Source organism: Branchiostoma lanceolatum, chromosome 6 (genome assembly GCF_035083965.1).
Source record: "Branchiostoma lanceolatum isolate klBraLanc5 chromosome 6, klBraLanc5.hap2, whole genome shotgun sequence".
In the NCBI taxonomy this organism is placed as follows: domain Eukaryota; kingdom Metazoa; phylum Chordata; class Leptocardii; order Amphioxiformes; family Branchiostomatidae; genus Branchiostoma; species Branchiostoma lanceolatum.
The window spans coordinates 5,623,902-5,650,261 of record NC_089727.1 but is presented as its reverse complement, the minus strand read 5'-3'; the positions used below and the strand labels follow the sequence as shown (position 1 = coordinate 5,650,261).

General features: G+C 41.6%; 2 protein-coding genes across 2 annotated transcripts in view; one reads left to right on the top strand and one right to left on the bottom strand.

Annotated features, from left to right (window-relative positions):
* The window catches only part of LOC136436236 (gamma-aminobutyric acid receptor subunit alpha-6-like), a 26,678-nt gene extending 7,477 nt beyond the window's left edge, over positions 1 to 19,201 (bottom strand). The window contains exons 1-7 of the mRNA XM_066430038.1: positions 19,086 to 19,201; positions 17,152 to 17,250; positions 15,528 to 15,670; positions 10,463 to 10,530; positions 8,520 to 8,740; positions 2,941 to 3,023; positions 1,623 to 1,766 (exon numbers count right to left, since the gene is read on the bottom strand). Coding sequence (XP_066286135.1) covers positions 1,623 to 1,766; positions 2,941 to 3,023; positions 8,520 to 8,740; positions 10,463 to 10,530; positions 15,528 to 15,670; positions 17,152 to 17,213 — 721 coding nt within the window. The 5' untranslated portion in view covers positions 17,214 to 17,250; positions 19,086 to 19,201. The remainder of the gene's footprint in view (positions 1 to 1,622; positions 1,767 to 2,940; positions 3,024 to 8,519; positions 8,741 to 10,462; positions 10,531 to 15,527; positions 15,671 to 17,151; positions 17,251 to 19,085) is intronic.
* Positions 19,197 to 26,360, top strand: part of LOC136436235 (gamma-aminobutyric acid receptor subunit beta-2-like) — a 24,456-nt gene continuing 17,292 nt past the window's right edge. Inside the window, exons 1-3 of the mRNA XM_066430037.1 lie at positions 19,197 to 19,414; positions 19,510 to 19,610; positions 19,804 to 19,871. Coding sequence (XP_066286134.1) covers positions 19,335 to 19,414; positions 19,510 to 19,610; positions 19,804 to 19,871 — 249 coding nt within the window. The 5' untranslated portion in view covers positions 19,197 to 19,334. The remainder of the gene's footprint in view (positions 19,415 to 19,509; positions 19,611 to 19,803; positions 19,872 to 26,360) is intronic.

Here is a 26,360-nt window from a genome sequence, read left to right as displayed (position 1 = left end):
CCTAATCATGACGAACAGCCACACTAAAGGGTGTTCGTGAAGAAATATCATTCCACCTATTTATCTTCGGAGGAGGAATTATGAGTCCAGGATGGAACCATTACTAGAATTAATGATTAGAAGGTTGGTTCTGCCACGATGATGACCCCGCTGCACCGTAATAGTGACTAGTGGGCAGTCCGCCGCCGAACAGCCTCTGCGCGACGCAGCTGCAGTCAACGGCCATGAAATTGGACTGTTTCTGGCTCCGCCCGCTTTGTCACTGGGCGGAGTCTCAGGGAAAGGAAATCAAACTCTAGATATGCTGAGCGGTGACCTCATCGCTTGGCATTTTGCCTGCAATTGAGAAATTTTCCACCGGTTCGCACGCCCGGTTCCTTCCACGGCGCGCATGATTCGGGCCAGTGCGCATGAGCGGTCGCCTCAGATCACCCGTTACCACAAGCCAATTAACCTGGTTACTAACACGTGTTAGCTGGCTAATTTTGTCAGCATTAGAGCTGTTTAAATAAATGTAATGCGACCTCTTTCTTTCTTCTTGAACAAAGTGCCTATAACGCTCTCTTTAGTTGAGAATAGTTATAGGAACCACTACAAACAAGAGTTGGAGACCTCATATCACCATGAACTATTTTGATTATGAAAAGGACTTCCACATTTGCATGATCTATGATTGGTCATGTATACTTTTAACTTGCTTACACATGTCGCAATATTGACAATACAATCATTTACCACTTGGATTGATTATGAAGCTTATGCATTAATTATGCAAATTTGCATAACTGTTATATTTTAATGTTTTACGTGATATAAACTACATATGTTACATGTATATTTGTCCTATAATGGAAAATACTGCGAATCTAGATTTTCCTCATTAATTATGCAAATGAAGTCACAACTTGCATAAATTGCGCTTCATTGTGTACATCTCTATCTAATCTACCTGCATACTAAATATCATGGAAATCCGTCGTTACTTTCTTCAGTTATGCTCCTTGCAAGATTTTGACAAAACCACCCCTGCAGTTCCAAAGCAAGCTGCTAGGAGGCCCAAACCTACACCAGTTAACCTACACCAGTTCTTCCTCACATCACAAGCTATCTGCCAAAAAAATAAGGCTGCTGCAGTACCAAGGTCACATACCAGGGGGCCCAAAATCGACATTAACCTTTGTCTTCCCTACACCTACCCACATACCAAATATCTTCGTAATCCATCCAGATGGTCTGGAGTTATGCTGACTACAATAATCCGGAAACACACACACACACGTCAGGCAAACACAAATCTTTATCTCCATTTTTCATGGAGATAATAAAAACTTTTCTTTGCAATGTACTTTCACAGTCTTCAAGCTGTTTTCAGCCAAGATACTTTTTTCTATTAGTAGTTATCTACCTGTTACTTTATTGAACAGCCCAACCACATCACAAGGGCAATGACGTTGCCGTTCTGAATTGATTTATACTATTTTCCAAACACATTTATTTCCATCTGTAATAGTCACTTACTGGTATGAATCAACCGAATGAACCATAAGTCAGTCCACCAACAGTTCAGAAACAGAAAAAAATCAAAATAACTTATCGGCAATCATTCGTCATATATTCCCTACCGGATTTGGAAATTTTCAGCTCCTTCCCAGCTTCATGTCTCTGCAGTTCGTACTGGTTGAGACGCCTGTCCTCCTCACTGATGGTGACCGACTTCTTGTCCCCGTACTTCCAGTGGAACTCTATCTCTTCCTTAGGGTACCCATCTTCAAGGATCAAGAAGTGCAAAGCAAAAAGTATAAAAATTAAGATTGAGTCCCGTATAGACAAGAAGTATTTCAAAAGATATTATCTAACAAGACGACGCAGTAAAGAAAAGTGCAAAGCCAAAATGTCCGATATAGATTATCTATGTATGTCATCACAAGCTCAGACATAGCATTGATTTTTCGTCTTGCCGGCATCAGGGGGTGGTCGTAACTCACATCGGCTCATCGTTTTGATCACACACCGGGGAACGGAATGCGATACTGTGTCCTTAACAGCCTTTCCTCGATACTGAAGACAGACAACACACTTTAAGTTACGATTGTAATGATCTGTTTGGTAGTTGAGGCCAGTGCTAGTGGGAGACATTTTCAGGACGCCATTTTGTCCCCATGTGGCGTAACATGTTCAGCAAGACATTTCAGAAATGTTTTTCTCCTTCACCCCAAAATCTCTCGGCACCAATTAGAAAAGCGAGTAAGATGTCAAAGACACTGCATGGCATTAAGGGCCTTGGAAGTTTTCATAAGGTTATACCCAGCCAATGACAGACAGTCGAAGTTTTGCTGTTTACATATGAGATTCCGACCCCACACAACAATGCATGTGTAACCCAGTGTCCTTCTGTCCTTCCCAACGGTACAGAACGTTGTAGTGGAAGTTATTGATGAGCGGTTTGGCCCGTCCCACGCCTATTCAGCCTATTTCCCTGATGGTCGGTATTAAATTCCTCCGTAATTGTTACTGCAACAATGTCAAGGCACGGAATTAGGGTTGATAGATGGATTCCACTGATGAGTAGCCCGGCACCAGAGCCAGATCTCATTAAAACGCCCGGGTCCGGCGGCTGCTGATTGATTAGCCCTGTGCCTGTTCCATCATCTTGTAACATCGCGACTGCTCCTCATTATGGGGGTGATTGACGTGCAGTAATGATCATTAGGTAAGCGGGAACATTAATCCGTACATCTAATGTGGGGTGCCGCAATTGCCGCAGCACGGGTCACTGCGATTGATGGTGACAAAACGGTAAACTTTGTTATCGCAACACATTCTTATCAATGACGTACAAAGGCGACATATTCTTGTAATTAAAGACAACTCCAGACAGAACATCAGTAATCTATTTTTAGTTCTTAACTGTTACAATGAAACGCATAGAATGTATCTTACAGGAGCCGAAGCGAAGAGGACAGATCTGCGTGTCCATCGGGAAGTTCTCCAGCATCATCGGACACTCAGCATGGATGGTCAGCCTGGAGGGACGGACATGAGATTAGTAGATAGATCATATAGATCATTAGAAGCTCATGAGGAAGACAAGATCACCTGTCAGTAATGAAAACTTGGTATATTCTTCGAGTAATATGTTCTGTGGAAAGAACCTGGTGATTTTTTCTGGTAAGAATATTGAAGCTATGATTGCTATTGATGCTGCAGATCGTGTTTTCACCTATCATGAACGAGGTTCTGGTGGTTTGTGATTATCATAATTATGCTTTAGGTCATCTTTATCGTATGCTGTCAAACAGACTAGTACTGATCTTTAGTTTACAAAGGAGATACCATTCACATCATAGCAAACTTTTAGAGAACAGCCTGTCGGAAGTCCTTTCCAATTGAAATGTTTGGAGAAGAAAGTTTGGCGTATCATGTTGAGATTGCAATATGTTTTACAACCGTAATTAGAGAGATAAGTAATTAACTCTGTAGACAATTGCTCCAGCTTTGATTGCCTGCGGTTGTAGTGTTTGATAAGTGTGATTATCCCCCTCTGTCTTGGTCACCGGCACAAGAGCTGGTTAACGTGCATCATTAAAGAGGAGCCCAACTTGAAGGACAAAAGTAAAAGGCAAAATGTACCGTATAACCTTGTCGTCATGATAGTTCTAGATGCCTGGTAATTTTGATATATGTCTCAGACAATCACAAATCACAAATCATAACGACTGTTTTTAATCTTTGCAAGGTACGTCACCGTCCTCCAAAGGGCCAACTGCGTCAGCTTCTGATGTTGGCTGGATACCGAACATACAGATTTACGCTGATACGCATGGCTGAAAGTTACTTGATTTTAGACGGCATCTGTCATCTGGGGGCCAAAGGTCACGCGACACGATGGTTTTGTAGATGTTGTTGAATATGTTCCAACTGTCGAAGTTGTGGTGTAACCTTTGTGCGGCAAGTTGATGGATGATTGCATTACAAACAGTTCGCTGTTGCCAACCTTCGATTCCACAGGTCTGGGATGTATTGATACTGTGTGCTGTTTTTCACTTACCTATCGTGCAAATGTAATCTATGTCTACATAAGATACCAATGCTACCTGACGATGAAATGCATTTTATACCAGCTGTACTGTTATTTCTGTGCACCCACACTGGGAAGATGAATGGAGCCTTTGATGGGGCCTTAAACGACACCTCCCTCAGCACTTTGTGCTGGAATGTCTTTGATATTCTAGACCTCTTTGTTAGGTAAGGTCTAGGTAAAAGAAATCTTAAAAATGGATGTTGTCATCAAAAGCCACGGCATTAGAGCAGGCAGGCATATTCTATCATACACCCGCGGCGTCTTTGCGACCATTCTGTGCGTGCCCTACTTTGACATTAATGCGCCTCGGGGGACCACGTCAGGACGTGACGGTGCATCAACCCAACTCCGAAAGTCCTTCTCTGGTGTCGCTTAGGGACTGATACGGCCCATTAATTTCAATCCACAAGCCAGGGATAAAAGCGCAATGAACAAATTACATGAACCTTACAAAATTATAATCATAGGCAGATGGCGTTAGCAGGAGTGAGGTATGGGGCGCCTGTGAATATATTAATCACACCGTTAGCTGAAAAGGCGCATGCAAAGGCACGTCAGTCGGACTGTTCTCAATGCAGAGGCTCGTTTCTTTGATAGCATTTACCCAAATTGAATGTGAGCCATTAATCTTCACGTGTGTATGTCAAAGCGGAATCGCCATAACTTCAGAACATAATAACGCTGTGACCGCCCGCCTTCGTGTCAAACCGGTTAGTTTAACCCCCGGGTGAAAGGCAGGGCTCGAGAAGATGTTCTGAAAAGAAAGTTATTCTCTTCAGGCAGTTCCACCCCATTTCCTCCCGCCACGCCAATAATACATGCCTGGGTGTTGCAACAAAGTCACAAGGGCTATTTTTGAACTTTCTTACAGCAAACGTGAGACCATAAAACGGCTATATCCCAGGAAAGCCTTAAGCTTTCCAAAAACGCCACCCAATATATAGCACGTCTTCTCTTCACCGTCTGAAGACTAAAGCGCCTAAGCTGATGGGCTTTTGTGCTGACAGATGTACTGTTGCTTCATTCACAACATGTAGCCTACAAGTAATAGAACGTTACAGGCTTGATGAGACAGGAACCCCCTTTCTTTCTGTAGGCGGACAACATCATGTATGTTACATGAAAGGAACACTGAATGGCCATCTCATCATTCAGCTCATAAAATTCAGGCTTATAGAAGTCCTGTAATACGTATTTTTCTATAGCATTCCCCTTAACTTTATTGAGCGGCAGTAGTTTTGCATTACGACCATGTTAACTTGATGCACTCCTAGATCTACAGGATAACGGGAACAGTGCCCATTCATTCGCGTTGTGATAAGAGTAAATGGTATAAGCTGCTGACAAGTACCTGAATGTCAACTGTGTATTTGCCGCTTGCTACAAATCGCTACCATAAATCGCCATATTTTCCTTTCAGGCAACAATCGAAAAGTAAACTCGCATCTGCACACGATGATTTAGAGTCTCAGAAAATGTTGATAATGCCTACAGCACCGCTGATACGTACACTGTTCATCTATGTCAAAATGCCCAGTCTTGAATTACATCTAGGGTTTTCAATTGTGACAATGGCCAAAGGTAAGAGAAGAGACATTTCATTAATTATAAGCCTCTTGGCTGCAATGTTCTTGACAAATACAAATGTGACCATGCCTGGACTTCCTGAGGCTGCACTTGAAATCCCGAAATCCGTCCCAAATGTACAGAAACCTCAGCTTCATGGGTCCACCAGTAACTTTTTATCTAGAATTAGGCCTTCAAGATAGCTAAAAGCAAAAAGGTTTTCATCCCTGCATAGACAAACTCTCAGTGCACATTAAGCCTGCGGCGCACTCGATAAATATTGCGAAAAAATTCCCACTTTAACTTCAACTTTATAAGTCTGCTATAACTGTTGTCGGATGTTTTAGCTGTAATGTTAGGGGAGACTGGAAATCATAACCTAATGAAAACACGTTTGAAACTTTTTCGGCTGTTAAGCTTTGTCACTGCCCAGAATTTTATTTCTTTTGTTGTGACCAGTCTTGTGAAGCATCAAGACTGACACTTTGATGAACGAATTGCACGGTATGTGCATCAGACGCACAACGCAGGCTTAGATGGCCAGGTTATTGGATGATCAATGATACTCGACTGGCGGATCCTGTCTTTGTTGGGGATTCTCCCAGGTTTTCAGATCGATCATCGACTAAACAAATTTTTCAAATGTTTTGGTTGTCAGGCAATAGGTTCGTAACACAATACTTGGTAGAAATAAAATTATGAGTCTGTTCAGTTGGCCTATTTGCCGACTAGAAACATGGCTCGTTCAGTATACATCAGACTTGTACTGCTTTAGTGTCGTCGTGGATCCCATAACCTAAGGGTTCCGTAACGTGGACTTGGATGACCTTACCCACATTGATTTTGCAATACGAATGACATTTGTCCGCTTCGCAATATTTGCTGAACATTTAGTAGTATGTAGACTACCTCCTCTATACCGTCAAAGGGGCTGTTGGGCTCAGGGCTCTATTCGTATGTGATCCGTCAGCCTGCCTGAAACCATTATGGGAGGCAAACCATTGCATCTCAATGTACCTGTGATGTTCTGTAATTTCATGGGATGTCTCCTCTAATGGGGACATGGTTCCAGGGAGAGATGTTAACGTCGTAAATGTGAGGGCATGCAAACACCTGGGCTGGCAATCGTGCGAACTGCCACACATAATCAAGCGGAACCTTTCTTGAGGAAACTGACCTTGTCAGGCACAAACCGCCCGATAATACAACTTCTCTTCGCACTGCTGCAAGGTCGAGCGTTACGCACACATGGTTGGCCGATAATCGATTAGGCCTGAGAGCTATAGAAGACTGGATTCCTCAGCGGATGTCAGGGCAATTTACACGGAATTAGAGTGACACTCTTAGTGATAGCCAAAAACCACCGCCATACCCTTGAGAACCAGGGGTGCATTTCATTCAGAAGTTCAGTGTTTTTTGTGTGTTTGCTATCAAGGTAGAAGTAAAGATTTGGGTAATGTAGCAATACAATGTCCGTAATGCGTCTTCGCTGAATGTTCTTCGCCAAATCATGAAAAGAAAAATCGTTTTTCATAAATTGTTGTCTACTTAAATGTGCAGAGAACATAATGGGATACACCTTTGGAAACGAGTTACAAGTTTCCGGAAAAAAATAGAATAAAATAAAATAAAAATTACTTACAATGACAATTTCATGGTTGTGACACTGCCACTTATCATTTGTAGGGGGCGGATTGTTAGAATTTGCATGGACAAGTCTACGAGACACGTGCATATTCTTACGGAAAAAAGCAATGGTGTAGTACTAGTCCCCTGCTATGACGTCAAGAGATCACTCATACATCCAGGAGGAAAATGTGAGATATAAAAGTGCAGACTTGTGATGCTGATACAATGGAACGTGGAGATGCGACTTATCGCCACTTTGCCGCTGGCAGTTATTCAAAGCTAGCATTTTTGCTGGTGTCATCATTGTTGTTCCGAACCATCTTCGTCCCCAGGATAGAAATAAATCTCTTCCCTTGCATCAATGTTTATATCAGCGCCTGTACCCTCTCTTGTGTATCTAATCTGGGACCAGAGAAAAAAGATTGAAATCTATTGGGGGCAAGTTTAGATACACCATAATCACTTTTTGGCTTCTGGTGCGCTAAGTTGAGGAGCGCAACTTAGAAACTTCGACTGGTCGAAGATGACTGGGATCGTGCCTGATGATATTTTAAGTGTCTATACATAAATCTTTGTGCCGTTCGGTTTAGACTGAAACGTTTGAAACCCCACACGTAGGAACGCCATTGAGAATATCGCTTGATATGATGCCCTGCATCTTTTTGTTGTTGTTGACTATAAGCACTCACAGTGTGGACGTCAAATGTGCAGCTCAGAATTGTGTGATGTTCAAACAGGCGCTTCCGATAAGTTCACTTGCCTGAGATTTGCGGTGACCTTGATCATGAACCTGTCTCCACGTGAAAATTACCGTCATCATCATCATCATCATCATCACAATCATCTGACATACTCTTTGCAGAGTTGGAGCATAAATTACCCGTAGAGAAGATCAAAATACCATGCAGTTGGCCCAGAGGGCAGTTTCATGATTATCCCCGTGTTTTGAGAGGTACATATCAAGCACTGATGATTAGAAGTAGCCACACTGAACTGGCCAATTCCACGCGATGCCACGTGATGCTTATTCCGGCAAACACTTGGTAGCAGATTGCAGCGTGTTTCTTAAAAGTTGTAAAAAAACTATAAGAGTAATAGACATTTTTCTTGTATCACTGTTTCAAACATTTTCAAAGAAATCTAAACACTCAACGTTTTAATTGTTACAGCTAAACACAGAAGTTGACAATATACAACTACATGTAAAACCAAAAGTTAGAATAAAGCCATGTAGAAGTTCTACCTCATGGTATACAGCACTGTTCCGTTCTCCTGGATCCTGAAGAGCTTGTTGGGCGTGGTCATGGTGTGTGCTATGGCCTTCTTGCCGTTGCGGAAATACGTGTCCGGTGTCCAGATCTTGTCCAACATGACGTTGTTCAGCCGGAGTTCCTTGGGCGGACCTCTGAACTGGAGCCGCGTGTCCTGCCAAGTCTGTCTGAAGAAGCAGTCCAGCGTGTACTCCTGTGGTAGTCAGAACCTATATTAGATCCTCCGGGAATAGCAACATTTTCAAGATGGTAAGACATGTTTCTGTCTGCTAACTTTGACTATTTGTTGAGTGGACGGTATTTATGATAGCGTGCCTGATGATGTTTCAATTGAAAAAGCAATGTAAGATCTTACTGAAGTGTATGCACTTGTGTAAATAACTAGTAACTTAGTATTACTTCCTCCGGACATCGCAACATGTTGAAGATGTTACGAAATGCTTCTGTCGGCTGCTAACTTTTGTGTGTGGGGTCTGTTCTCTTTATGACAGTGGGTCTGATTATAATCCTTTAAAACAAACAATACATTTGTAGCGCACCGAACATAAAGACAATGCTAGCACAGTGTGGATACGTACATGTACATATATTCTCTGCTCATGAAATAATGTGCTAATCTCTCTCTCTCTCTCTCTCTCTCTCTCACTCTCTCTCTATATATATAGTACATTTTTTTAACGAACAAATGGCTATATAGTAATACGATATGAACTATTAAGAATATCGCTCAGTATGATACTCTGCATCTTTTTTTGTTGAGTGGCAGCAGCACTCACAGTTGAAATAACAACCCTGGAATATTGCCGCTGCTCTCATGCGAAGAAATGATGATGATAGGGTGCTCAATAACCCGGCGCCCTTTCGGAATGATAGGCAGGTACGGCGTAAACCGCAAGGCTTTGGAAATTATCGCTGTCTTAAAACTGTCCCCGTTTGAATTAGCACAAAAACGCTATCGTTAATAGTGCAGACGAGCGTTTAATGTGACGATTATGCTCTGGGCTCACCCTTGAATTTTTTATGGAGGGATTTCTTTACGGTCGGGAGGTGCAGAATTGGCATTTGGAGGAACATCACTCATTAGAATTTACCGCACGTTTGTTTAATGCGGAAGGAGGGTTCATTCCAATACGGCACGGTCGCCAGCTTACCGAACCGTGAGCTGCCCTCATCATTAGATTAACGACACAAAGCTGACAAGATCAGGGGGAAATTTCCAAGTCTGATCAGACTCATATCATGGCGTTTATGTACCCGTTATATGAGAGTATCGTCATAGATGAACAATTTCTTCGTTATAATTTGATGATCCTAAAATCAATACTTAGTTGGTTTAGTTGTGCACAATGTATTTCCTTCTTCTGCATACTCATTTGTATTTGTAGTCTTAACTTATTTTGAATGATTATCATCTACAATGAAATCGTATGTGAGGAGCATGCATGCATCTATCAAGATGTAATCGTGTTGAACAAGTAGTGCAATATAAGGGCATCTAAAGATTCCACGTCTAGGAAGGTGATGAACTAATTACAACCATTATTCATCTACATCGAAATTTTGATCGATAAGTCGCTGTCTCATCAGATTTGGAGAGACTTTTAAGTCTTTATAACTTAAAAGTTGACTATGATTCAAATTGTTTTGAAGAAAAGAAATGTTATGAGCTTCAGTAGCCATGAGCAGCAGTGTGCGCACCTGGGATAATAGACATACATGTAGACGACGGATCAGGTAACCAATGATTGAACGAAGTGCTTATTTTTCAATCAGACAGGATAATCTGCTTTAATTGGTCTTGCACATTTGTCTGCTTTCACCAAACTTTATTGGGTAAGGTTTGTTTACAATATACAGTGACAAGCCCGTATAGCCTGTATACAGCCCAGTGTATGGTAATGTCGTTCTCACTCACCATGTCCACCTCTGAGACTGGACCGATACTCGTGACGTAGATATCTGTCATCACCACCGTTGGTCCTCCTGAAATTGAAAAGGTGCGATATTGTAAATGGCAATGTAAATCCTATTAAGTTATCGATTTCTCGAGCCCTCTTTTCATAAGGAGCGGATATTCCGGTTCCCGATCTGATTGCGGTTGACACAGAAACCAGCCAACAGAACAGCCCGTCAATAGACATTTGTAACATTTCTGGTGGGGTACATCTTCAGATAAAAATGTTTGTGGCAAAAATGTGCACATTCCTGTGAAAGCATTTGGGTTCTTGAATCAGACAGATGCGTTGACTCGAGCACTGGATCAAAAGTACGTTACACATAAGACGTTCCTGCAAGATTGTGTAAGGTTGTGGCACATGGGGTAGTTCAATTAAACATTCCTTACACTTTACATTCTCCAAATTTGAAGCTAAGCCGTCACCAGGAAAAACGGGCATTGGTTTTGAAGCAGCAATCAAACTAACAGAGCCTGACCGTTATCCAAAGTTTGTGCATTTTCCGATCGCGGCTCGCCTTCTGTCGTAATCTTTATAGCGATAGTAATCAGCTGCAGACTAAGGTAATTTTCTGGCCCACCTAATTCCCCCATTGTCAGCTCCCTGAAGTCGTAATCCAAGACTAAGGTGACTTCTGGTCTGCTGAACAACGGTCCGGCCTGGGGCAGCTGATAAGTGCATCAGTGATATCGACGAGTCTTTTGTATTGTTTCGAGTTTAGAACAGATATGGGTAACTTCTTATCTTTGTTTAAAAAATCAATTCCATACATATTTGGAATTACCAAGCTGACAACAGAAATAAATTAAAGCAGAAATAGAAATAAGTTGGAGGACTTTCTGCGTTGATGTAAGAAAGAGATGTTTTAAGAATACTGTATCAATACCGATTATTTTCGACCCAAAACGTATAACAGATTACAAAATCAATACAGTTGAATGGTTTGTGATAAAAACCCAGCTACCGATACTCTATCGATTGTCATCCGGTGAGAAAACGATCAATATATACGGTATACCTTCATCACTTGTGGTCCGTGAATAAGGAATGCACAGGTCTGGGTAACAACGTTTTACCGTAGGTAATGGATACGTTATACATAAACGTATAAGGTAAGACCATCTTCACTTTGTCCCATCGTCATCTTGAGGGTCGGGGACTATGGTAGCCTTCAGCACCAGCTTAAACTACTTAAAACTCATTTTTACCAAAGTTCAACTCCATCTTAGTTAACATTATGTTTGGATTAAATAATTATTTTCAATACACTTTGTGAACATTTATGATTCAAGATTGTTATTCTTGGTTCAGTACTTTGTTGTATCTTTAATTTCTGTTCTTGAAAGGCACTAATCATTTTTATTCATCGCAACTGAACTAGCTGTCCTGTTTTTTATTAGTTTATTATTACCATGTACAATCATGATTACTTGTATGATATTTTCTTGAATAAAAAACATTCAGATAAACAACATGTAGAGTCATTTCTTCAATCTCGTCATATATTTCCAATAAACAATGGCGGATAGTGGGAATGGAGAGGGACTCCAGGGGATACATTTGCAGTATACTCAGAAGGTATTTCCTAAGTTTACGGTATGTTACTCTGGTACCAAGGAGAATTCTGCGGTCTGAGGACGCCCTGAGAACGCCCTTGAAATTACGCAAAGCGATGTTATAAGACCACCTGGAAGGTGAACTCTCCTTTGGGTATGTTTTAAATGAAAAATGTCACAAAATAATCGCCCAGAGCTGTGCCATATGTGCATTTTAGATCTAATCTCGGTTCCCTATGATTGATGTTGTTGTCATATATGGCAAAAGCCGCTTTTTACGTGCCTTATTCAAGGTTTATGTGCTTCACTACAATGTATCCAAACGACAAGACTCTCAAAACCCGTCCTCAAGGGACGGGACTAAGTGAAATACCCCCAGGCTCTTCCTGTACAGTAGTAAGGCATTCCACAGAGAGGAAGACGTCAACCATTTCCTGTGTTTCTTCCAATAACCATCAGACTATTTTCCGAACAAGGTAATAAAGGCTCGTAACTTGTAAAGAGGGTGAACAAAGCCATCTACATGTACCCTGTGGCACCCAAACTAACTCTCAACCATCAAGTGTGAGGACAAACTTTCAGGCAACTTAGCCCCACCATTGGAGTTACATGTCCGTCAGATGACGCAAGGAAATTCGTACATTTTGTATTTTGGAATATTGTAAAGCTGTCATATTGAATTAATTAAACCCACCATTTTGCCCGTGCCTGGGCGATCATGCCGTGTAAGGTTAACGTTAGGCAAAGGGTTAATATGCTTGTGATACTTATCCGTATGCTGCATGGATACCATGCAACAGTTGGCAGGAGACTTGGATCCGTCATTTCAGGTGCAGGCCCTTAGACCATGGACTTTTGAATGTATATGGATCAGGAGAGTATACAATCTTGTCCGAATCACATTTGGATATATATCTGCCATACTCCATGCATCATCTGACATATTTTGCACTGAAATCAGTCGAATCAGCACCCTACAGACACTGTTGGTAACTCATATTGAAGTCATTGTCCAACAGTAACCTAAAACCACGCTTTTGGTCTGAGGAGATGTTTATTGGGAAAGACATGTTGTGACAATCCCACGTTTGTTTGTACACGATCAAATAACGATTGACGCTCTTGTTTCAACCTGAATTTTAACAATGATAGTATATACTGTCAGCCTACGTGTAGCTTAAATGTATTACCTGAAATACCCAATTGTAAGTTTACCCGCGGATAATGACTTCGTCTCTGACGTCATTTTCGAACATTTGTCAGCATGGTGCAAATTCTACCAATTATCCGCTACGTGGAAGTTAGGTTTGATAATCTCTCTTGTAAATATAACACTTGTTAGCATATAGATCATTTATCTTCCTTAGACGCTGTCAAGCTATATGAGAAGTACAGGTAAGCTGCCAATCTGGGCAAGGCGATGCTTAAGACATATCCTGCGTTGTGGGATGTTTTGCTAGTAGACGTTGCTCGAAGTCCTGCATGTTGTTCTTGGACATTCTATAACCATAATTATGACATTACTACAGACTGTCGAGAGAAGAGGTGACAGCATTAAATCTATATCTCATAGACGAAGAAAACAGGTGTTATTTCACTTCGATTGGTGATTTACAGACCTCATAGTGATAAAGTTTAAATTACAGGGGTCAAAAGGTGGGGTCAGGGCGAAAGGTCATCTCTTAATGAATTGAACCGGAGCCCATGGAGAAATTTCAACGGATTATTCCAGATGATGTACATTATAATGTATTGAAAAGGACATATTTTTCTCAACGATACGATATTATTGATTACTGTATAAGGCAGTTATGTAAGAATACTGATTTTGGGGCAAAATGCCAGAAATAACAATAAAGGTTTTTAGAGTACATGTAGAGGAATGGGATATGCGCTCAAGTACTTTTAGGTTTTGTCTGAACGGTACTTACTACGTGTCCATTCAACGTATATCTGCTATAACTTAATTTAGAGGGAACACTTTTCATAGATTGTACACATCATATTTCAGGTCATACTTTGACCTAGACATTATCATCAAATCAAATAAACAGTCTTACCAAGTGAGTGTGTTTGATACTTCTGTCTTTTACATAAGCACGCCTGGGTTCCCTAAATTATCGATGCGTGGCATGAGGAAATTACACATCATACAGCAAGTGCACGTAGTCGATTATACATTATGTGAAGACCTCTGGTAATAAAACATCGACCCGCAGAGTAGATAGGTGTGCGACTGGTACATTTCAAACAATTTTCTGCCACTCCAAAGTCCGGAGACAGATCAGTCGATATGCACCCCGCAGGCACCAGCTGTCAGGACGCGGTACACTGAGTTACACACACTTTGCTCAACAAAATGTTTTAACGCTTAAATGTATTGGTTTCAATCGGATTCATGTAATAGATATCCGAACTAGAAAGAAAAGAACCGTTCAAGCAAACTGTGTGGTACTGACCTCCTAGATTATCAACGACATACGGACAGGGCAGGGACTGGATGTCAGTTATCTATCTATATCAATGAATATATATTATAGTATTTAGTTTTTTTTAGTACATAGTATTAAACGTTATGGTACATATTAGAATGTAGTATTTTCAAAGTAGTGTTCCAGGTTTCATATTTCTCATCCATTGGACCACTTGTGGTCATATGTGAATTTAGCCTTCCGGGCATGAATATGCAATGAGGATTATCATTTATTTCCTATCTATTCATCCTAAGTTCACAAAGCCCGCCACAATGTTGAAATTGATGCTACAATAAGCAGAATCTATATCAAGTCCGTCGTGACTATCAATTCCAATATGCGGAAACACCAAAGGGACCGGAAAGACTTATCGTTACAGACTTCTCGGCTACTTTTGATGGTGTCAGCTGGTAGACGTGGGAGGGATGGGAGAAAGTCTAGCCTCCTTGGAGAGATGAAACTCTACATCTGGGCCGGATGGTGGGCGTGCGAGTTTGTGGGAGGATATTGATATTTCGAGAATAGATAGATTTATGACAGGAAATCTTTATATCTTTTTACACTGAGAACCACCAAATCCCAATGTAATTTACCCCAAATGAATCAATGTTAATTTGATAACGCTGGGTGTTAGTTGACACAACTTTGCTACAGCAACTGACGTCAATGTTCCTTGTATTGGACAGAATAACCAGGTTTGCCAAGCATTTCGTAAATGAATTTTAAGTTACAAATCAAAAAATTTCATAGGAATGACTAAGTGAACTTTTTTACCCAATATTCGTACATTGTACAATGTATGGTAGCGACTATTAAAACAGAAATACTACCAGGCTAATTTAGGCTACATTTAGAGCTACTGGATACTCTCGATAACATACGATATGATTTCTATATGTAGCTATGGAGGGTAATAGTTGATAAAATGAAATAAAGTTAGAAACTGAAGTAAAGAAATGATGATAAGTTTATTGCAAGTTGATAAAATTAGGTACCTCCTATTCCCGGCCGAATCCTGTTGTCGTACCCGTCGATGAGTTCATCCAGGATACTGGTGATGTTCTCCCGTAGAGACCTAGGTGCCGTGGACGGGACCTCGGTAGAGTTGGCAGCCGTCAGGTTCAGCAGCTGCGACGAGCTGTTACAAGTTCACACTGGGTTAGTCGTTAAAGTATGAAGCACCGGCCTAATGACATATATCAGTTGTTAAATTTTTATATAGTGCCATGTATACACGAGACCATTACATGCATGAGAGCAATCAATGAGTATCAATGGCAGAACTGATAGTAAAAGTGCTTCTCCGTTCATCGGTGTGGCAAGATGTAAATATCAAAGAGTACAACTCGATCATAACTCAACACTGTGAGCATATGTTATTTCACAACAATGAGCAAGACAGATGTAGAATCTGGAGAATTGGTTTACGGGAGCAGAAACATATGTAATAAATGTTTGGCTAATAAACATATGTAGTCAGTATAAATATGTACTTGGCCATGACACAGACTATAGTGTAACACAAATGCAAAATAATAATCTGAACAATAACGCTGTTAGAACACGTGAATGTATGTGGTAGTATGAAGTTGTAAATCAGTTCGGTTGCAGTTGAAATAATAAATGGTTTTGATAAAATGCTTTGAAACTGTCATACTTGTTTGGGAACTAACATCGAATGTATGTGTGTATTACTAGTATTTCATCGTGACACAGTATCTTTCTATTATGGCGAACAAGTCTATGACAGTACTAACTATTTCGCCGGTTGTCACAGAGCAGATTGGGTGAAGAAAAATGGGTTAATATGAGCCAGACGAGCTGCAGGCGGTACAGATAGTGGTAAGACCATAGTTGGTCCAACCTAGGAAGCAGAAGCTTCAATCAGATATATATTATTGTCACCTTTGTAGTTTTGCCAACTATGCTATTGAGGAAAGATGAATGTTATGGGTGCATTTAGAGAGAGCTGCAAGCGACTCTAGTCAATACCTAAACAGTCAGCTTTATTGGGAAATCCATCCATAGACGCGTTTGGTAGATAATCCTGGGAAAATCCTCTCAGCGAAGCCGCAGTTACTGCAATTTGCCTCCATAAGCGCTTCTTGAGAATGATTAGTGGAAAATACGCGATAACCGGAGATCTCGTATCGCGCAGAGGAACGCACTTCCCCCGCCCACTTACCTATCAGCTCGCCGGAAATGTGTCAAAGAAAGAATTGATTATTACCAGATATAGTTCACTTGTATTTAACATCGCAATGTTTAGTATATCATGTTCTATACGAGTATTGAACCTCTTAACTTCTAATAACCTGCGGTAGTAGATACGCGTGATGCGAAAGGTGACATTCCATCAGATGTAATCAACGCTCCGACAGGACGTTCTCTAAATTGTACTTTGTTGAAGTCCCGCAGGACGGCAGCCGGTAATCTCGGGATCAGACAATGCGCAGAAATTAATCTGGTCTGATTTACCTCGCGCAAGAGAAAGACAAGGCTTGATTATAGAACGTGCAAGTTCACAGATAGCCTAATAGCCCACCTGGTCTCGTGATTGTCATACAGGTGTAGAACACAGCGTGATGCTATAGAAGTACATCAGATGTAGTAACCTACCTCGGGTTCCATAGTGCCAGCAGGACGCAGGCGGTCACGTAAGAGCACAGAGTGGCCGACATCTTTCTTCAGACCTGATTATGCTTCATGGGATCACTCCTGAAACAGGAAGTGCGCATGCGCGGAGGAATCAGTAGAGATTAATTTTTGCCATGCTATGCAGATTTAGCGCCAATAATTGCTATTCCACCGTCCCCTGATGAACATCCCTCTCGCTAGCAGGCTTCGCATGTACGCTCCATTGCGTTTTGGTTCCGATGGCAGTATTCATCCCTGTGAGAGTGATGCTGCAGAAAGCGCCTTTGACAATTTCACCCACTTATTCCGAATGGAGTGGACATGCCACCAAGCATAAGTGCCACTGTCTGTGAATGAGCTCTGGAATCGACTAAGGTAGTTACATCTACTTAACTGCCTGTTTAAACATACCAATCTTTTAAATATGGGAAGGATGACCACTCTCTGCATCCTTAGCTCCTGGAAGATCATAGGCTAAGGAAAAATGTTCGCCAGCTCAAAAAGGTGTTATTCGTAACTTCATTCCATCTGTGGAAAGCATTGGCCAACGGAAAAAGAGCATATTTTGGTCAGTTCAACAGTCGTTAACACGAGAATGGGTTGTCCTTCAGCAGAGAGATAAGGCCTAATGTGGTTAATGAATTTTGACTAACGCAATGAGAAGGCCCTGAGGAATTTACCAACGACGTCACTGATGAGGAGAAAAATGGCTGCAACACTGGTGTCGTCTAATAAATCAAACAGCAATTCACTCTGACCAGTGCCAGGATCCGTCATCTACATGTGCCAGTGTGACGTTTTAAAGGGAGATTTCAAACAGCAGTTGACACAAACCATTTGCTCTCTCTCTCTCTCCCTTTTGTAACGAACAAAATTCAAATGTCAGGTCACCCATTCGTCCTTCATGTCTGTAGTGTTCGTCCTCATTAACAGACGTGCCATACCTACAGTTGTGTTGCTTCACCGTTTAACAAACAACGTCTGTGGAACTCGACGTTGATCACTAGAAAGTATTTCCAAGAGGACAGCATTAAAGCACAGTTGCGTTCCAGGCTGCCTGTTCGCGCCTTCAGCAGTTCCGTGTCATTTACTAATGACTAATGACGATCTCTTCAAAATGATGTATGCCAAGGAGAGTTGTTGCTCTATCTTATTGTATCCCTTGACCTGGAAGTGTTGAGAATATCGATTCTGAGGGGGGGGGGGGGAAGCTATTAGAAAAATGTTTTCGGTAATGCACGGTGTATCCCCCACAGGCGCACTCTCCCGGCTGACTCGCTGGACGTTCGGAGGAGATAATGTGTTCTCTTTAGCTTCGAGCGGCGCACGCTTAACGCCTGGCCTGGGGACCCAAGCCGCACGATTCAGCCGTCCCTTAGCCCATGAGACATACGCCAATAGAGCTCTATCATAAAACACGACACCGATTGAATGCACAGATTACATAGTGGCTGAACACTTCTCGGGAGTGTGAACACTTCTCGGGAGTGAAACGGCCGGCGATACCGAGAGTGTATCATGTATGGTGTACGGGAGCGATGGCCGGACACCTGGAATTGTTGGTGTGCCTTTCTCAAGTGCTATTGATGATAATCCGCGGCTTTATTTGGCATGACGTAAAACACTACGGATTGTGCGACAGCGTAATGGAACAAAGATGTGAGGAGCCGTGGGGCATGTTTATAGCACAGAACGCCTTGCTACCGTTAACCACCGAGATATAAAGAAAGAGTCGCCAAAGCCGGGAAATGGTGGTTAGGTCATGATACTATCATACCGACACTGGAGACAAATGATTTTCTACTATTTTGTTCTTCCACAAGGGCAATTACTGCCGCAGTTTCACCATTTAGACAACGCAATCGCAGATTTGAGGAAAAGAGGGCGTGAAAATGAATACTAACGTAGTCACCCACCATTCAGCGCTAAGACCTTAATCAGCTATTGATGCCTGTCCACCTGGCGGGGGTTAGCTGAGGGAGTGCGGTGTGGACGGGACCGGACAGGATTCGCGCCCTGGCGTTCAGGACAGGACGCCGCGCTACTGGCTGATCGGTATTCACGTCACACACACCAGAGTGCGCGTGCGCCAGCGATGATAACTTGGACCATGTTGTGCCGCAGAGTACGGCGCTGATTTTTCGGGAGAGTCTGTCAGGTCCAGAATGATTAGACCCTGGCTTAGGATATCTCACAATTTAGCCCTTTTGGCCGCAGTCATGGTGACCATTATCCCGGTCGTAAGGTAAGACAGGCTCCTCTAACGTTACTGTCAAGACCGTTATCTTGTGGACATGAAGCTCGAGACCGGTAACTCATCCTACCTGTCTCTCTCCTCAGGTTAAACGATCTCGAGGAGTACCAGCGATTGGCCAATGTAACGGAAACGGTGAGGGGGATCCTTCACGGGTACGACATCAGACTCAGACCAGATTTCGCAGGTAAGGAAAACAAAACTATTCTGCTTTTCATGTTTCGAACATTTGAAGGGATGTTTGGGTCCGCATCGGCCCCTCTGGGGTGTATGCCAGTACAAAGCAATAACGTATGGGTAGAAGTGCATCCTCGTGAGACAACACCAGTGCCTGACACCACAATAGTGACGCCAACTTTTGTACCCTTTATTTCATACAGGGGACCCGCTTGTCATCGGGATGTCTATCGAAATTGCCAGTATTGACAGTATATCGGAAGTTAACATGGTAAGTGCTTCCTGCTCTAGTCTTCATCAGTAGTTGTTTTGTGTACACGCCGTTCAGTGGTCATGATGGTCGCGATGTAACCGCTAATCTACGACTAAACGGCGCGTTGTCAGCTGCTTATGTAGTTTCGGTAAGAGCAAAGATCTGTTAATGCTCCTAACAGGATTCGTTCCTTTACATTATCGCAGTTAATAAAATTACCGCAGGCCCGGTGACAGGCCACTGTATTATCCGTCAGATTTATGGCCTTCGGGGCCAACAAATTATGGTCGGTAATAACGGCACGGCTTGATACAGGCATGTCATTTCAGCTGATCTGCATTATTGGTTTTTCCCTTTGATGAGGCCCTCTTTAGCTGGCGATCTCTCAAACAATCCTTCTGTACGAATTCTTAAAAAATGTTGACCAATATGTTTGTAATGAGCGTTAAAGCGACGCCAATTCAGTGTGTGGATGCAAAGACAAGATAACCCATATTACAAAGGATAAGCATCTCTCACTCTTGTGATTTTCGAATCAATACAATTGGTTTTTTGGTGGCAATGTTGATGTTTACTGGTAGATGGTTGGTGTCTGTTTGTCTATGCTGCTACATTATTAAGAAACGAAGGTTGCAGTCAGACAAGGCCCCTTTGGGAAGTTTTAGGTTTAAAAGCCATCATAGACGTTAGTAGTCGTTACGCTTAACAAAGAGATGTTTTGCCCGTAAGGTAAATTGGAACTCACTGGTAATCAATCTTTTGTCCATTAGCATTATTACGACTGATGCAGACAGACATGTCTAAGTAGTTTGTACTTTTTATTCTCCAGCGAATAAAACCGTTGCACATAATATAAGCACCTTATCATATTAGCTGTATTGCAATTCCAGCAAATTGTCAAAACAATACCAAGAAAATTACTTAATGTACAAATCTGAAGTTTCTGTACTGAGCTTTCGTCATAATATGATCAACTGACGCCGGTTTGGTACTCTATATTCCCGGTGGAACGGGCTGTAACACTTAGTTATTTTACATCTACAGCTAAAAAGCAGCCTGGCGTTTACCTTTGTCAAACGAATACATTTCCACCTTGAAAAATCAAATTGACCCATTTGTCACAGATGATGAGGAGACCTAATCAAGTAACAAGTAAGTAAGTCACAGCATTCCGTTATGGACTGGAAATCTCATACTTTCTAATCGGGACGTGGTTTTCTTGATGGAATACTGATTTTTTTTCTAATCATCGTAACACATTCATCCTTCCAATTATGTTGCACAATATCTGAAAACCTGCCAAAACATTACGTGGAATTTCAAAATATCAAACTTCAATTACATTACTGTACGAAATAATACATATCTGGTATTTACATTGAAGATCTCTAATAAGGTTACCAGGTTGGATCTTAATTACCCTCTGGCGCCATGCAAGGCTTACACACACTGCGGATGAGAAATATGAAATTTATTTCAATAAACGGTGGATTAAAAGCATTCCAGGTAGGATATCTTATAGTCTAAACAGTGTAAAAGATGTGGATATGATCGATTCTTCAGTCTGTCTATAACGGTCTTGCTGCAGGGAAGCATCATCTGGCACTCTATCCCACACTTAGACTAGACCTGATCCCTGGGACAAAGTTTACCTTTAAAATAACAAGACTAATGTATAAGGAAAGATAGCCCCCTGATATCGCTGCACTTTTAACATCTTTAGGTCCAGATTAAAAACAAATTTTATCATGCAGATGCTGTGGTTGTATCCTGATAACGAGATGTATCTCATTGAATACCATGAGATTTAAACGTTCGTGCTAGTATGTTCATTTAATTTTACTTAGATCCAATTCGACCATATGTATAATTGTTAACCCCACATTATTTAGAGTGTGGCGATGTTGTTAAGCATCTTCTGATATTTGACATGTCATACACATATTTGACCTATTCGCATGTGTGTTAATGCTTGTTTCTATCAGTATGTAGAGGGTGTCAGATGTAGCACAACTCAGCACATCGCCAAAGCCAACGCTAGAATCGTCGTGGGTTTTATACGTTATTGGAAATTGCCATTAGGCGTTGCCATATCTACCAGCAATACGACTAGGGAAACAGATGACCGTCTTTGTCACAATCGCTTTCACCGGAAGGGCTTTGAAGAGCAAGCGCGGTGCTAGAATTTTACTTTAGTAGTGAGGATGTCGGCAGGATCGTGGAGCTGCTGTCCATCTCTGGTCGTGTAGAGCTCAGACTGAGTGGATGTTTGGAGCCCGGCTGCTTTGATGCCCGTGATGACACATCTCCTCCTGTCGGTTTAACTACGCGAAGCTCCAGAGTTAGTGCGCAAAAGTCATCCGATGGAGTGGGCTGGTTCTCGAGGAGATGTGTTCTCGTTCATATAAGAACCCAAAACATCTCGAGGATTATGTAAGAAATGCGGTCTTTTGTAATGATGTACTCTACAAAATATTTCAATGGTCACATATTGGCTTTATAGACGTAATAGTCGCAACATAAATGTCATACGAGATCCCTGAATAAGGCAGATACATATATGACATATATAGTTTACTCGAGACCTAAATATACCATCCACATCACTTTCAGTAGATTCACTGAAAGTCCTTTGTTTTGCTGGAGAAATATGATGGTTGTAGACAAGGGCTATGGGGTATGTATAGTGTGTACAAAGGAAATATGCTAGATAAAAGGCATGCAATTCCTTACGCATTAATCATTTGTTGTCATACGTTTAAAAATCAATTAACTCAAAGCGTTCGCAACAACGGCATACCCATAAAGAATACTATAGTTTCTTTCATACCACTGACACACGGGCTGTTAAATAATAAATGGCGGATCCTCAGACGTACATACTATATAGTATTGGCCATCAAGTCAGAAAGAAGAATGAGATGACGCAAGGAACTTGGCCATGCGGCTGGAAGCTATGAGTTTGAGGCTGTCTGTTAGAATGTAAATGAAATATTATGGTTACACTTGTTGATGAATATAAAAATGCAGGCAATGGAATAGCTGAATATTCTTTTAGAAAAGCTGGCTTGTACAAGGTAATAATGGTTCAGATTAAGATAACCATCAACATCATGAAATCTGCTGTCACAGACTGTATCATATTGGTCGTTCATCCTTGCTTATTCACCGCTTGATGACTTATCGAGGAAGCCATCTCACTTCTATAGTTAGCACCAGGACTTTATCATTTATTATGGGAAATTGCCTCCCGTACTGAAGTGTTACGGCTACGGTCGTTTCAGACGGTGATTCCATAAATTTTATGCTTACGTCTAGGTAGATGAGCGAAGCCGAGTAGAGCCAAATTCTGCAATAAAAGTGATCCAGATGAATAAAAAAGACAATTCCACAGGCAGTAAATATATTTCTTTGACGCATTACAACATTGCCAAACTCTCATTTGATACCCCTTTATTTGGCAAGTTTTAGCAGTAACTGGGGCAATACAGCGGAATAAACAACTTCCTTGCAACTTCGTGCTACACTTCATCATATTATCATACCTGTGCGGGAAAAGAATGACACTGCATTGTAGCATTACCGCTGTTAACTGTGCTTTGAAAGGTCGACTGAAGGTTCCACCGTCTTTCTCCATGGATGCCCCGGAGATTAAAGGTCCCCCACGCCCATAAAGATAGCTGATAACATCGTTGCCACCCATGATTGCCCATGGGCCGGAATAATCATGGAGTAGTCACGTCACGACTCTTGTGTTTTCAACGCCCACATTAGCGGTAACATAAACACGTTTATGAGGAATGTTTCCGCGCAGGGTTTAACCGTAAAGCAGGGCTTGGTGTCACCACAGTGCTGCCTTTGAGAGCATTATGTGCACGTATATAGCTACGGGATATAGTAGTCAATCTAAAACAGGAAGCCGTAGGTGTATAAGGCAGTCATGTTTAACAATTTAAGATTTAGTGCTTTTAGTGTTGAGCCTTCCACAATTCATGATATCATAGGCAGCTTAGTCAAAAAATGTTTCCAATGCTACATTTTGCCATCAACACAAAATGGTTTGACTTCATTTGTATGTGAAAGTAGATCAAAATCGGGAAAATAAAGTTTGAAACTTTTTATCGCATTGGTAGGAGCTAGTGCAACAACTGCAATTAGTCGTGTGAGTACAATTTAGATGAACTGCACGACCACGTTCGACACTTATCGACAAGCTCATTCCTGCAAATTGCTATCGCTCTGTAGTCATGTAATGTGCGAACAGATGGAAAATACAGTACTATTTCTATGTCCGTCAGCTGCCAAGACAGAAATACGATATCGATTGCTAATTACCACGACATTGAATGTACTGTGGCAGCTTGGACGGTCGATAGGGCCTATCTAGTTTCCTAAATGTTCAGATTAGAGCAATTTCATGGAGTATTAAAAGCGCAGAGGCCATTTCAAATTACAATGTTCTCAATGAACTTTTACCAGTGGATTGCGTAGGAGGTGGATTATCCACGTTAACTTTTCGGATGTGGACATCATTTTAATATGATCTTCCTTTTGTGACGCCCTCAGCCTTATGATTACAAAGGGAGTCCCTGTTTTGTAAGCGGTCACATATCTGTCAGACAACAATGAGTTACACAAAATAATCTCTGCACTTATGTTACTCAACTGCTTTTCTTACAGCTATATGAAGGTATGTCCGGATCGGTGCAAGGCAGAAAGTTGTGTTGTTTGGTTATCTTCGTTTACCTTCGTGTTCATCACCCGTATCTACCTAATGACCGTCTGCACGCCCCTCACAGGGCCACGGTGTCAATCACTCTGTGCTGCGGGTTATTGGGTGCCACAAACACGGGTTGATGAATTATCATTATATCTAATCGATACATTACAGGGACGTCCTAGAAACCTGCGAAAGGAAAACATGGCCGTTGGATAAGCATTTGTGGATTTGTGGGAGAAAGTTTGAATTTCGATGAGCTGATCATCCCCCATCTGCAGATGGTATAGAGTATATAAAGTATTGCTGAGAAAAGGTCGTGCGTTCAATGTAAGTTGATATAGATGGCATTATAGAGTGTAATACCATGCAACAACACAACTGGAGGGAAGGAAGACGCTTTGATCATGCATTACTATCAAGGGATCAAGGAATGCTTTTCTCCTCATATTTCGAGAGGATCGGATCTACCTTCTGATCTTTATCTTTGGCGTATTCTGGCTTTTGTGGCACTGCGTACATACGACCTTCTTTGAATTCTACATTTGGGCCAAAAAGGTAGCTAAGGTCACCATCATGGAGATCTAAGTAAGGCCAGTCACATATAATTCATTACATTTAAGAACATATTGAAGCAATTCGGTGCTTTATACTTACTTGACTCTGTCTCAAGGTATCTTTGATGACAACAATACAACATATCGATAGACTTTTGAAAGGAGAAGGTATCATTCAGATGTGCACATGACATGCACGCAGCAAAGATATATCACATTGGCAGCAATATGTATAACATTGGCAGACCACTGGCAATCACCAAACGTTAAACATTGTGCACAGTTCCCAACTTTAAGTCACTAACTAACACTACCTCCTGCCCTACCCAAAGTTCTAACGATTATCAGAAATCAAATTGAAAGAGGAAAACAGTACAAGCATGACGAAAATCTTACCAACTTTCGTTATCATTTACCAAAGACATACATGTCATTTGATCATGGACAGAGGGCAGTAACGGTCAAAATGTTCGTTATTTCAAATATCTACCGTCACGAGTCTGGTCTCGTGTTAGACTTATCTGTTCCGGTAAAATAACCGTCACAATACATCTAGCAGGATAGACAGTTCCCTCATTGCAGATGTATATCAGCCTTATTGGACTCAACATATGGAACATTGTGTCAGCAATAAAGGAATATCGAGGAGCCCTGGGACAGTCGATACATAACGATATGGTTTCGGAAGGAAGATATATCTACCGCGTTAAGGCAGTTTGGAAATGAGAAATCAATAATCTATTCTGCACCATGTGTCAGTCTCTAGCATTAGCGCTCCTTTGAGGAATTCGCTTTGCCAGGCGTAATATGATGATAGATTCTCCATCTGTGTTTCCTACTGCGCCATTATCATACAGGGGGCTTATGGAGACACATGAGGCTTACCGCGCTGATAAGAAGAAGGTTCTCTATCCAGATACTTTTGTTAAAGGGGAACGGATACGGCAGATGCACAAATATAGAGCACCGTTTGTGTCTTTCTGAGAGCACAGAAAGTCGAATAGACAACAAAATAAGATATCAAAATGTGGGCATCATAGCATTGCTTTCGCTCTAAAATCAGAGTAGGTGTATTTAGGACGAAATGTATTAATTATGTTGCGAATCTTTGGGCCCGAGTTCAATCAAAGGGTCAGACCCAGCTCGGACATGTTGCAAGGGATTGCATTCGTCATCTTGGATTGTGACGTAAAGACGGCGGTCCCGTGTATGAGGGCGCTTTAGGCATAAGCC